Below are 12,341 nucleotides of genomic sequence, written 5' to 3'. Positions count from 1 at the left end.
ACATAACATTCAAAATATGTGAAGTTGTGAAAGACTTTAGGCAATAGTCTGGGATTCTGGTGGCCGGAGAATCTTCAGGTCCAGTAGGGTGTGTCCACTGTTGTTTTTGTAGACTGAATGGCCAAACTAATCATGAGTGGGTATAAGAATAAACATAGCAAAACAGTAAGATTCCATACAAGAGCTTCAGTACAACTGTGGTTGATATAGTAAGTAAAATAGAAATATAGAAGTGTTGAAAAAACGATATAATATATTGATAAAGCCTCAGCATTTATAATTAATTAAATGGTTCTTTAAGGCATCAACACAGGAAATTTGAATATGGTAAGCATTGATTGATTTAATAGCAGACCACACTGTCCAGAAAATAAGATTATTAAGTAAAAACTACTAGTAGAAGCGTTTCAAATAGAAGAGTGGAAAGATATGGGGTAATTATGAAGCACAACTACTGAAGACTCTGAGAGGACAGTTATGCTAGGCTGCTGTCTGCAAGCACAGCAGAGTATCATTAATAGTGTTAGTGGTTGGCTTTCTCCTATGGGAAGCATCACATGTTGAGTCAATGTTTGATTGGCCCTTTCTTTTATCTGTTCCATCTTTATTCCTGCCCATCTTGTGGGCAGAACAAATTTTGGGTGAAAGGTTTTATGGGTGGGTTTGTGTTCCCCCCTCCACCAATGAAAATCTCTTATGGCTACAGGAGGTGGCCATTTCAGTTTCCTTATCCCCCACTACTAGGAGCATTAGCTAGAGTCAATTCTATAGACTCCCAGGAGCCTCCCCTGTCCCAGGACTCTAACACATCTACCCAGAGTTTTGCCTCCCCTTACCAATTTCTGGTTTTCTCCAAGCCCTTTGCTACCCGCCCCCTCCCCCGACACACACACACTCCCAACACTTGATCCTGTCCTGTTATACTCTATGTCCCCTATTCTGCCTTGTTCACTTCCTCCATCGATTTTTGATGTTTATTTTATTTTCCCTTTTGAGTGAGATTCAATCATACTCCCTAAGGCCTTCCCTGTTTCTTAACTTCTTTGGGTCTGAGGATTATAGTATCTCATGATGTTTTTAAATGTCAGAGAATTGCTGCAAATAATGACAATGGACTTGAAAGCACAGGACATCTTTCCCTCCATTACCTAGTTATACTCCTGGCAAGGGATGATAGGCAAAGAAGCTATTTCACAACAAAGCCAGCCAGGACTCACATAGGTGTGGCAACACTTGCAGTTACATTAAAGTACTTGGGACAGCTTTCCTAGATTCTCACTACTTCTATGTTTTCTGAAAGGAAATCAGACTATCCCACGGGCTCCCAGGTGGCACTGGACATGCTAGAAAATTAAGGTAGTCCCTTCAAAGGAAATTGCCATAGTTGCAATTGAAAAAGCTTTTTACCTGAGGCCAGAGACTTATAGCATCGCTTAGGGGTGTGGTGGGGCAGACAGTACACAATGTACAGTTGATATTGACAAAGTACAATAGAAGAACATACTTTCACAGCTGCATGCTACAGGATAGAGGATTAGACAGGTCCTAGAATGGGCTCAGAGATATCAAAGTTTTAACATAAAACCCTCAACCCTCATCTAAATCAAATATATCTTCTAGGGAAATCAATATAGGAATAAGGATAAAATTAGCTTTAAAAGAGATTATAGTTATGAGCATATCTCAGTGGTAGAGTGTTTGCCCCATACATGCAAGGCCCAGTTTTATTCTCCATGCTTATTATATCAAACAAGGATAAAATACTGTTAACCTAAATGTTAAAAACAACAACAAAAACTGTTTTAGGTTTTCTATTTTTTGCAACAACATGCATCAAAGCACCATGACCAAATAGCAAGTTGGGGAGGAAAGTGTTTATTTTGCTTGTACTTGAATGGCATTGTTCATCATTGAAGGAAGTCAGGACATGAACTCAGAGCTGGAACCTGGAGACAGGAGCTGATGCAGAAGACATGAAGGGGTGCTTCTTACTGGCTTGCTCAGGCTGCTTTCTTATAGAACACAGAACCACCAGCAATGAGATGGCACCACCCACAATGGGTTTAGCTCTCCCCATCAATCACTACTTTTAAAACATGCCCTACAGACTTGCCTATAGTTGGATCTTATAAAAGGCATTTTCTTGAGAGGCCCTACTCTCATGCAACTTTAGTTTGCGTTAAGTTGACATGACATAAATCTAGCCAGCACATACTTTCACTTTCACATACAATTTAATATGTTAAAATTCACTCTCCTTATTACCCCAGATTTTTGTTGTCATTCATTAAGAAGATGAAATCAATCACAATGCAACAAATGCATACCCTATACTTGTTTGTTCTGCTTGAAAGAAAATTAGACATGTGAATGGGGCAGCAAATGGGGTAGAAGCAGCATTCAGTTCATTATTGCCACCAATTCCCACTCAGTGTGATGCAATTTCAGACCACGAGTAAATGACAGTAATTCTATCATAGGCAGACAATTGGGCACTCATAGCACAGAAGATCCAAGTCTGGGGTACCCATTACCCAGTGCTTCCATGTCACACACACACACACACATACACACACACACACACACAATGCCTTCTGAAAGATGTATATAACAACATTTACAAAACATTGATTTATCATAGCTTACACTGTAGACAGACCCAATATCTCCCCCAAACAGAATCAATATGCTGTGATGTGTTTATACAATACAATGGAAATGAACAAGCAAAGCCCTCACTCGCCCTGGAAAACTCTGACAAATGGAACAATGGTTGAAAGAAGGTTGATTCAAACAATGAACACTTTAAGGGACTACAATCCATTTGTATCAAGTCAAAGAAAACACAACATTAATACAAACTGAAGTCAGGGTCACACTACTTTACATTGTGAGAGAAAGCTAGGCCCACTCATTGGAAGAGGCTGTGATGAAATGTCTTATTCCTCATCCTGAGAAAGGCTCCCAGGAGGTATTGACCTTGGATTTTTCACTCTGATGAACTGAAGCTTTGTGTATCTTCAACAAAATTAAAAAGAAAAGAATCTATCCCTCTATTGTTTGGCTATAGTTAAATCAGGCACTGTACAGTACCGGATTTGCATCTTTGTCTCCCACTTCACTCTCATCACATTCTAGTTTCCTTTTTTCATCTCTAGGCAGACTGTAGGCAGCGTTTCTTGCCCGGCTGATGCAGTATTTTGTGTCACTATTGCACCTGTGTGTATATCTTTCAAGCTTTTAGCTGTTTTAGCTCACAGGGTTGGTAGTTTTGGTAACCCTGATGATTGCTTTTAGACACATTAAAAGCCCGTGTACTGTCATGCCCATGTATGTTTGGGTTGCTTGTGCTCCATCAATCTGAAGAGTAAAAAAGATAAAACACGGGAAGATTCTTGGAAGGTGTGAGAAGGCCTCTGGAAGAAAATGGAAAGGATGAACAAGTTACATGTCCTGGTCAATATTAAATGAAACTAATTCTAAGATCTTTGCAAGGTCATTGTTCTTTAATATCCTCAAGAGGTGTCCTCCTTTAAGAGTGTCCTCTTCAGAGCACTTTTGACCTCTTTGTTCCTCAGACTATATATCAGTGGGTTGAGCATAGGATTGAAAAGGCTATGGAATAGCAAGAGATATTTCTTCTGCTCATTGGACTTCCCGTGTTGAGGCCCAATGTACATGACAATGGCTGTACCATAAAAGAGTCCAACAACACAGAGATGGGAGGAGCAAGTGGAGAAGGCTTTCTGGCGCCCCTGCTGTGACTTAATCTTCAGGATGGCACACAGAATATGAGCATAAGAGACTACAATTGAAGAAAATGGTCCAACAAGCACAGACACAGCCCCAGCCAAAACCATTAACTCATTGATGCGGGTGTCTGAATAAGCAAGTTTGAGAACAGCTATAATTTCACAGAAAAAGTGATTCACTTTTTGCGAGCCACAGAAGGGTAATGGTAACAGCAATACTAGATGGACCAGGGCCAAGAGTACTCCTAAAATCCAGGAAGTAAGCACCAGGATAACACAAACTCTCCAGCTCATGATAGCAGTATATCGGAGTGGGTGGCAGATGGCTACATATCGATCATAGGACATCACCACCAGTAGGAGACATTCTGTGTGTGCAAACGTCAAAAAGAGAAAGGTTTGTGTCATGCAGCCAGCGAAAGAGATCGGCTTGGCTGGATCCATGAGGTTTACCAGCATCTGGGGCACTGTGTTGCAGGCATAGGCAATGTCAACGATGGCCAGGTGAGACAGAAAGAAGTACATGGGAGTGTGGAGTCTGGAGTCCAGGCAGATAAGTCCCAGGATGGTCCCATTACCCAGCAGGGTGAAGGCATAGAACAGGGAGAAGAGGGCAAAGAGGAGCATCTGCATCCTTGGGCTGAGTGGAAATCCCAGGAGGATGAACTGTGTGATCAAGGTCTGATTTCCCCCCATTTCCCTGTGAAAGAGAATTTGAATCTAGTGTGAATGTTCAAAGCTGGGATTTAGATAATACACTTGTGTTATGTTAATGCTTTTAAGAAAACCCTCCTAATATTCTTGACTTGTTAATCTCTAAATTAAAAGCTTTTCTTTGTTTCAAATTTATCAGAAGGAAATGGGTATTTCATAAGGCAAATGCTAATATCATATTACATTATTCAGCAAATACTGCTTTCATGTTCAAACAGATTTTTATCAAAACATGGTAATAAGTTCTCATCATGGTGGTGGCTGTACAGTTCAGTTGAAGCAGACAGCTGTATACATGTGCCATGTATAGTCATTTTCATGTGGAATGAGGGTGAGGAGTTTATCAATGATCCTTCTATCCAATTTACTTACAAAAGCAAAGTATGTTATAATTTTAGTATTTACTTTCATGGATTTCAGTACTAATGAAACAGAATAAGACTGGATGGCAGAGACAGATTGGCAGTTTGTTTTAACTCCAGCTGGATTTAGGTTAGGGACCACTGTTTTTTCACTTTTGTGCCCACAGATGAACATAGGGTTAGAAAACATAGGGTTATCATTGTTTCTGTTATAGTCTGTGCTTTGTTTTATCTACATGTGTTTCCTGAACACTCAGAAAATTATATAGAGGATATATATATATTTATTTATTTATATTTATATATATACATATACGTGTATATATATATATATATATAGAGAGAGAGAGAGAGAGAGGATATATATATCCTCTAGAATCCTATTATTGTTCAGTGCACGTGTCATATTCTCTTTTATTCAGTACTGTTTACTCAGTTTCATTAGTAGAATTGCCATGTGAATAATTTAATGATATTTTTAAGCTTTCAGTTAAAAGTGTTGACTGAATCAAAGATTAAAGTTTAGGCTTTCACTGTAGATTCATATTTAAAGAATCTTCTGTATACTGCTTAAGGACAATGTAAATTAATTATTTCATTAACACAGTCATATTTTCTTTTGTGGCTGGTTAGATGGTTAAATCCCTTTTGACAGAGAGAAAGTTTTCTAAGCTTTGAACTGCAGCTATTAAACCATTGCTGCAGCTTTCTTGTTTGACTCTATATCATTCTTTAGTGTAGAGTTCATGTGAATTCCACCTTTAAAATAACAATCCCAGAAAAAATATGACTTAATTTCTTGCAACATGTTTCACAGTCATATATGATATATGAAATGTTTTGTAACCAAGAGAGGATAAATTTTTGTTTTACCTTAAGTCAAATACAGGAAACTATTGAGAGCCAATATCATCTGAGTCCAAGAAGCAGACTTGTGATTTCTGGAATCATCTCCCACAAAGGTGATTGTTTTACTAGGATTAAAATTTATTTAAGTTGGTTGATTGCATAACAGATTAATTGCCCACTTATTCAAGAATGATTCCTGCATCATTGGAGAAGTTGAAGTAGGACGCTAATTCAAATAGAGGATTCAGTTAATCAAGTGTATAGAACAGTGATCGTTTATTTTAATACAGTATTTCTTTACCTTTTGGAAGCAATGAAGATAAAATATTACTTTTATGTTCAAATAAATTTCACCCAAAGTTTAAAATATTTTAGTAAGCTACTTTCATTGTAAGATATTTCAAAGTTCTTATGCTATGAATGCAGAGTCAAATAAAAAAGAGTCATCAGTGAACACTATTTATATTGTTCCTATCTCCAGGTGGCCAAAGCACAAATTGTAAAATGCACAGACATTTACTGAACATCTACTATATTCTGCTATGTGTTATGAGAACAAATACAGGAGATGTCCCTCCTTGCCAGCACAGATAACCTTTTTGTTAGAAGATACACACATGTGCATGAATGAACACACACACACACACACACACACACACACACTAATTCTCCTACTTACCTCAAAAAAAGTAGTCTTACATGAAAAAAATAAAGTCTCCAAGGTGCTTTTGTTCTGAGTCATTAGCCCATTTCTCAGGAATTTCATAAGCTAATGAAAACTTTATAAGCATATCTCTCAAAGAGCTAAGCTTCCTAACAGTTGTAATAATAATAATAAAAAAGCAACAGCATCAAAAAAGATTACCCACATTAGGTGTATCTAAAGAGTTGATAGCCTTCAGATTGTCTTGGTAACTAAGTTTATAAACAGCAGGAATTTAGAACGAATAAATAGCAATAGTGACATCTTCAGTTGTAGTTTTTCTTTTTATCTGAAATTTCGTAATAAATAAAGTTTAGACTGTATAGGAAACTTTTCTCAAACTTACAAGAAAGAATGTGAAGACACGTTGGAGACTGAGTGAGAGAAGCAAGTAGCTCTTAGTGTGGAAATTCTTTTCTTCTGAGCAGATACTTGGAGATGGACTTTCTCTCAAAGGAGCTGACTTTATTTTCCCATTAGTTCAGTCAACTCCTATTATATTCTGAAAACCTGGAAAGGGAAGGAGAAAACACTCACCACACACACACACTGCATCCTTGCCCTTTCAGAAAAAAAAAAGGGGGGCTGTCACTGTGCTAAATTCTGGTTTTCCCTGGAGAAAAGCTCATGACAAGATGTGAGGATACTGATGCCGTATTCAGTCACTGTGGTCTATGAGCACAGATCCAAGAATCAATACAAAGACTTCTAGGTCAGGGTACCTTCAATGTAATGAAATCACTTGACTTATAATTTGAAGATCTTCAAAGCACCCATACCTACTAACATCCAAATACATTAAATAGTATGTAATGGGAAGTTGCAATCATTTCTATACACATTAACCATTGTCCCTTTAAACAGAGGTGTGTGTGTAGCTCAAGGCTCCACAAGGAATATAATTCATAAAATAAGTTCAGATAATAAGATCAACAGCAGCTGTGGGAAGCATGTTTAGGAATCAAGAAAGTAGATAAAATATCCCAAAGGGACTTATTAAATATTATTCTGTAAAATTTGACGGGGCACAAATAGAGAAGGAATATTTTCACCAGAAAACATTTTTCCACTTCAGTGTCTAGTGATTTTGATTTCAGAAAGGAAGAAAGAACCCTCCAAAGCTATCAATATTACTGTTTTCTCTTCTTCCTGAACTACAGATGAGCTAATCATGTTTTATATCTTCATGGACTATAATGGAGACAATTAATGATGTCTTCTTTTGTGGTTTAAATACTTCTTTGATTCATTTATCTATTGTCATAGTCAAAAAAGAAGAGGTAAAACATATACTTTCCTATATATATAGTTATTTTACTATATATGCCAACCTACTAAGGAAATAATCTAATTATATTTAATAGGAAAAAAAGTAACCATGGTCACTTTAGCATGGACTTTTATCCATTAAAGATTTTCACTAGAAGGCTTGCTGGTGACTAGAGTCCATGCTATACTCTTGCTCAGGCAGATGTCTACAGGTGTCTGGTATCTAAAAAGAAACAGTCAGTCTTACCCACACATTGCTTATTGTACAATTCACTAACATACAAGCTGATAAATTACATTCCCTCCATAATATTACCAGTCTCTTTTACTGAACTTATAGTTTTGTGTTTAAGTCCTTTCTTGAGATTTGTTCAATTAATTCCTTTTCTATTTCATTTTTTCATGTTTGTTATCAATGTTCTCCTAGCTTCATACAATGGGTTTGGTCATTTTCTTCTTTTGTAGTTTCAATGCCTGTGGTATAACATAACCATAAGTAGTCATTTGAAGATTGTTAAAATGTAGAACTTTGTATTTCTTAGAAAATTTTGTAATCAAGTTATTTTTCTTGGATATATATTGTTTAAGTTTTCTATTTTTAAATAAAGAAGTTAAAGCTATCTTTTTAAAATTTATTTTAAAAATTTATTTAAATTTATTTATTTATTGAAGCACACTTTACCCAAAGCGTTCTATTTCTATTTTTATTTTTAAAGATCACTGCATTGTCTCTAGATTTTTATCCCTACTTTCTATCTATGCTTCCATCTTCTTCTTACTAAGAAGCCATTCACTATAGTGGCCTTTTTAATGTAATAAAGTTTCTATTTTGATATTTTTTAATGTTTAAAATAAAATTTTCTCTTATATTTATCATTATTTATGATATTTAAATATTTAAATATCATATTACATAAATAAATATTAAATAAATTAAATTAAATAAATAAATAAATATTAATTATTTAAATATTTAACATTATTTATCTCTATAAATAATGTTCTATGGAGATTGCAAACTCTGAGTTGAATATTTAAAAGAAGACTCATTCAGTGTAGTTACAGTGAGAAAAGAAACAGAGAAGTCCCTTCACTCCCCATGTTGCTGAATTAAAAATTCTCTACAGTCAGCTCTAAACATATATATATATATATATATATATATATATTCAAATATACAAACAACACTAAGTAGACCCAGTTGCTCATGTGTGTATGTGTGTGTATGAGTGTGGGGGTGTATGAGTGTGCCAGTAAAGTTGCCCATAGGTAGGCATGTGGAAGCCAAAGACTGTCTTTGGATGTCTTTATTAATCACTTCACCTATTTTTGAGACTTTAATTGGACATGGAGCTTCACTGTCTACCAACCCACTGAGATCCATCTGTTTCCATCTTCTCACTGTTAGGGTTATTGTAGACTAATGCCATCATGCCTAAATAATACTAATAAGAAGACACTCCCTCTTCCAAACAGATGTCAGGAAAGAATATTCAAAGTTATGAGGAAAGGGCTACTGTAAAAGTTTATACTCTGCTTAATTATCATTCAAGAACAAAAGTAGTATAAATTGTCTATCTTATGTTTTTTGGTGAAAACATTAATGCCTATGGCTGGACAAAAAGGGCCTACTTTAAACATGTATATGGATTTCTACATATACACAACTTACCAAAATGTAATCACAATGAATTAAATAGTTTAAGTGCACTCATATCAACCCAAGAGAGAGAAGCAGTGATTAATATATCTACCACCTAATAAAAGCCCAGGGCAAAAAGGATACAATTCAGAACTCTATAATACTTTTAAGGAAAAACAAATGCCAATGCTCTTAAAATTATTCCATAAAATAGAGGAAAAAAAAAAGAATGTTTGAACTCATTTATTGAAGCCAAGTATTACTTGGTACTGAAAAAAAAGATTCAACAACAACAGAAAATTAGAAACCAATCTCTCTGATGAACATAGATAACAAAAATTCTCAATAGAATGTTTGAGACTGTGATCCAAATTAAAAAGCATATTAAAAAGTTTACACACTATGTGAGTGTGTTACATATATTCAAATGTGTGTGGATACATTTATGTACGTGGGGGAGGTAAATGTTGCTTGTCTTTCTGGATCACTTCCACATTATATGTTACAGCAAGATTTCTTGAAGCTAGAGCTTTGCAGTCCAAGTCAGTCTACTTAGCCAGCTTGTTCCAGGATCTTGTCTCTGCCTTGCAAGCACTAGAATTACAAGCAACCATTGTAGATATCCAGCATTCACATGGGTTGTAGGAATAAGACCTCCAGTCATCACACTTGTGGTGCAAATGTCTTACCTACGAAGACATCTCCCAAACCCTTCTGGGTTTTTGTTTTAATATCATTTTTCTCCATGTGATCAGTCTAGAATTTATCACATTTTGTGAATTTGTTCCTAGCAAATTTAGTTTTATTTCAGTAAGCATACATTTTATTTCCAAAATTTGTAATATATCCTTTAGTGATATTTCCTTGGTAATTTCTTACCCATTTAAAGTAATGGCTATACATTAAAAAATGTTTACAAGTTTGTCTTAGTCAGAGTTTCTATTCCTGCACAAACATCATGACCAAGAAGCAAGTTGGGGAGGAAAGGGTTTATTCAGCTTACACTTCCATGTTGCTGTTCATCACCAAAGGAAGTCAGGACTGGAACTAAGCAGGTCAGGAAGCAGAAGGTGATGCAGAAGTCATGGAGGGGATGTTTCTTACTGGGTCGCTTCCCTTGGCTTGCTCAGCTTGCTTTCTTATAGAACCCAGGACTACCAGCCTATGGATGGCACCACCCACAAGGGGCCCTCCCAGCTTAATCACTAATTGAGAAAACTTCCCAAAGCTAGATCTCATGGAGGCAATTCCCCAACAGAAGCTCCTTTCTCTGTGATAACTCCAGTCTGTGTCAAGCTAACACACAAAACAAGCCAGTACAATGTTAAAAACAAATAAATATGAAGTATGTATGACATAGTTCATCCCTGATGGCACAAGGTAATTGTCATGAGATGGGACTCTAGCATCCAGTTTACATTTGTATTGTATTTCTTGGCAGATTCAGAAACTGGATTAAAAGGTTATTGTGCAAAGCCAGTACTCTCCCTGCCCTTTCTCATGGACATAATTTTGAATTCTATCCCTTGAGTGATATTGAGTGCACTGAGGTTCTGTGGCTGCAGCAGGTGTCTGCCTACAGTGTTTAAGGGCATAACCTCATCTTGTGGTACTCGTAAGGCTGGTGGAGAGCAAGACAGTTTATGGCAGACTATTTAATGGGAATCTCTCCTGTCTTTCTCCATCTCCTAATTTTAAGAAAGATTCCAAGCTTTAGTTTCCCATTATCATATGAAGTACTTCAAGTTCATTAGTTCTCAAGGACATCACGGTTTCCACTGAAGCCAGGTTGTAGACCTGACAGCCACCCCATGGTGTCTGCACTTCTCACAGGGCTTCATGTGTGTTTTGCTTCACCCCCAAAGAAATGTTTGTTACATTAGAAGCTGATTTCATATTTTTTATTTCCTCTCTTTTTGAATTATCTTACTGCTTTGTGTTTAAAACAAAAATTATTGAGCTCTTATCACTGGAGATAGGACCAATATTTTACAATGGGAAACCATATGCATGTAGAAGTATAGTTGTGATTGTGTGGGAATTAAAGAGAAAGAACTACAAATATGAAGTGTATACAGACATGTTTTCATGCATGAGTTTTTCCTTTGATTACTCTGATCAATCCTCAGAAGAACAAGGCAGGCTTTAAAATGTTTTCTTAAAGTTACAATTTAAATAATTTTGGATCATTACAAGCTTGTTTCAAATCAATTTGAATTCTTCCACATTAAAAAGTAAAGGAGAAGTCATGAGATCATAAAATGCTTAAGATTGAAGAGAGCTTATAGAGAATTTTGAAATGAATTCTTCACATTTGTACAACTATTCACAAGAGCTTTTGCTAGATAACTCATAATGCCAGATAATATTTTCTCATATTGATTTTAATTCTGCATCATTAATAAACCTACATATTGATTCATTTTTCCCTTTGGGAAAAGCAATACATTTACCTTTGCCTCTTATCCGATGTCCTTTGGAATGAAGGAAGTTCATTTTTCTATTTCTTTTTTATTATATTAGTTCTTTGAGAAGTTCATAAAATGTATTTTAATCATATCTACCTGGACTCTTCAGCTTCACCCAGATTGATCCCTTTCTTCCCCATCTTCTTAAATTTGTACACATTTTGTTAGTTGGTCTTGTGCACTGTGTATAAAGATTCTGATTTTTGTGTCCCCAAATCTAATTACAATCTGAACATGGTATTGTCATGAATATTGAAGAACCTCCTGTATCAATATGATATAAAGAATCCCCCCCACACAATTATCTTTGGTTGGTAAATTAAAAGCTGAACAGCTGAACTGGGCACAGAAGGTAGGAAGGCTAGCTTTCCAATCCCAGCCAGGGGATCCAGGGGAAAAGTCAGGTAGAAAGATTTTGTCATGAGAAAGGTGAGTGTACAGACAAAGAAGGGCCTTGAGGTGGAGGAAAAGGAGAAGGAGCAGGAGGAAGTGGAGAAGAAGAAGAAGAAGAAGAAGAAGAAGAAGAAGAAGAAGAAGAAGAAGAAGAAGAAGAAGAAGAAGAAGAAGAAGAAGAAGAAGAAG

The 12,341-nt window shown here is 36.1% G+C and overlaps 1 protein-coding gene across 1 annotated transcript; it reads right to left on the bottom strand.

Moving 5' to 3' along the window:
• Window positions 1-3,515: 3,515 nt before the first annotated feature.
• On the bottom strand, window positions 3,516-4,448 carry LOC110296810 (olfactory receptor 13). The gene has a single exon (XM_021165596.1). It carries the CDS (start codon window positions 4,446-4,448, stop codon window positions 3,516-3,518), a length of 933 nt encoding a protein of 310 aa, XP_021021255.1.
• Between the last annotated feature and the right edge of the window lie 7,893 nt (window positions 4,449-12,341).

The sequence above is a fragment of the Mus caroli genome, chromosome 6, assembly GCF_900094665.2.
Source record: "Mus caroli chromosome 6, CAROLI_EIJ_v1.1, whole genome shotgun sequence".
Classification (NCBI taxonomy): Eukaryota; Metazoa; Chordata; class Mammalia; order Rodentia; family Muridae; genus Mus; species Mus caroli.
Note: the sequence above shows the minus strand (reverse complement) of the source record. Positions and strands in the feature narration are given on the sequence as shown.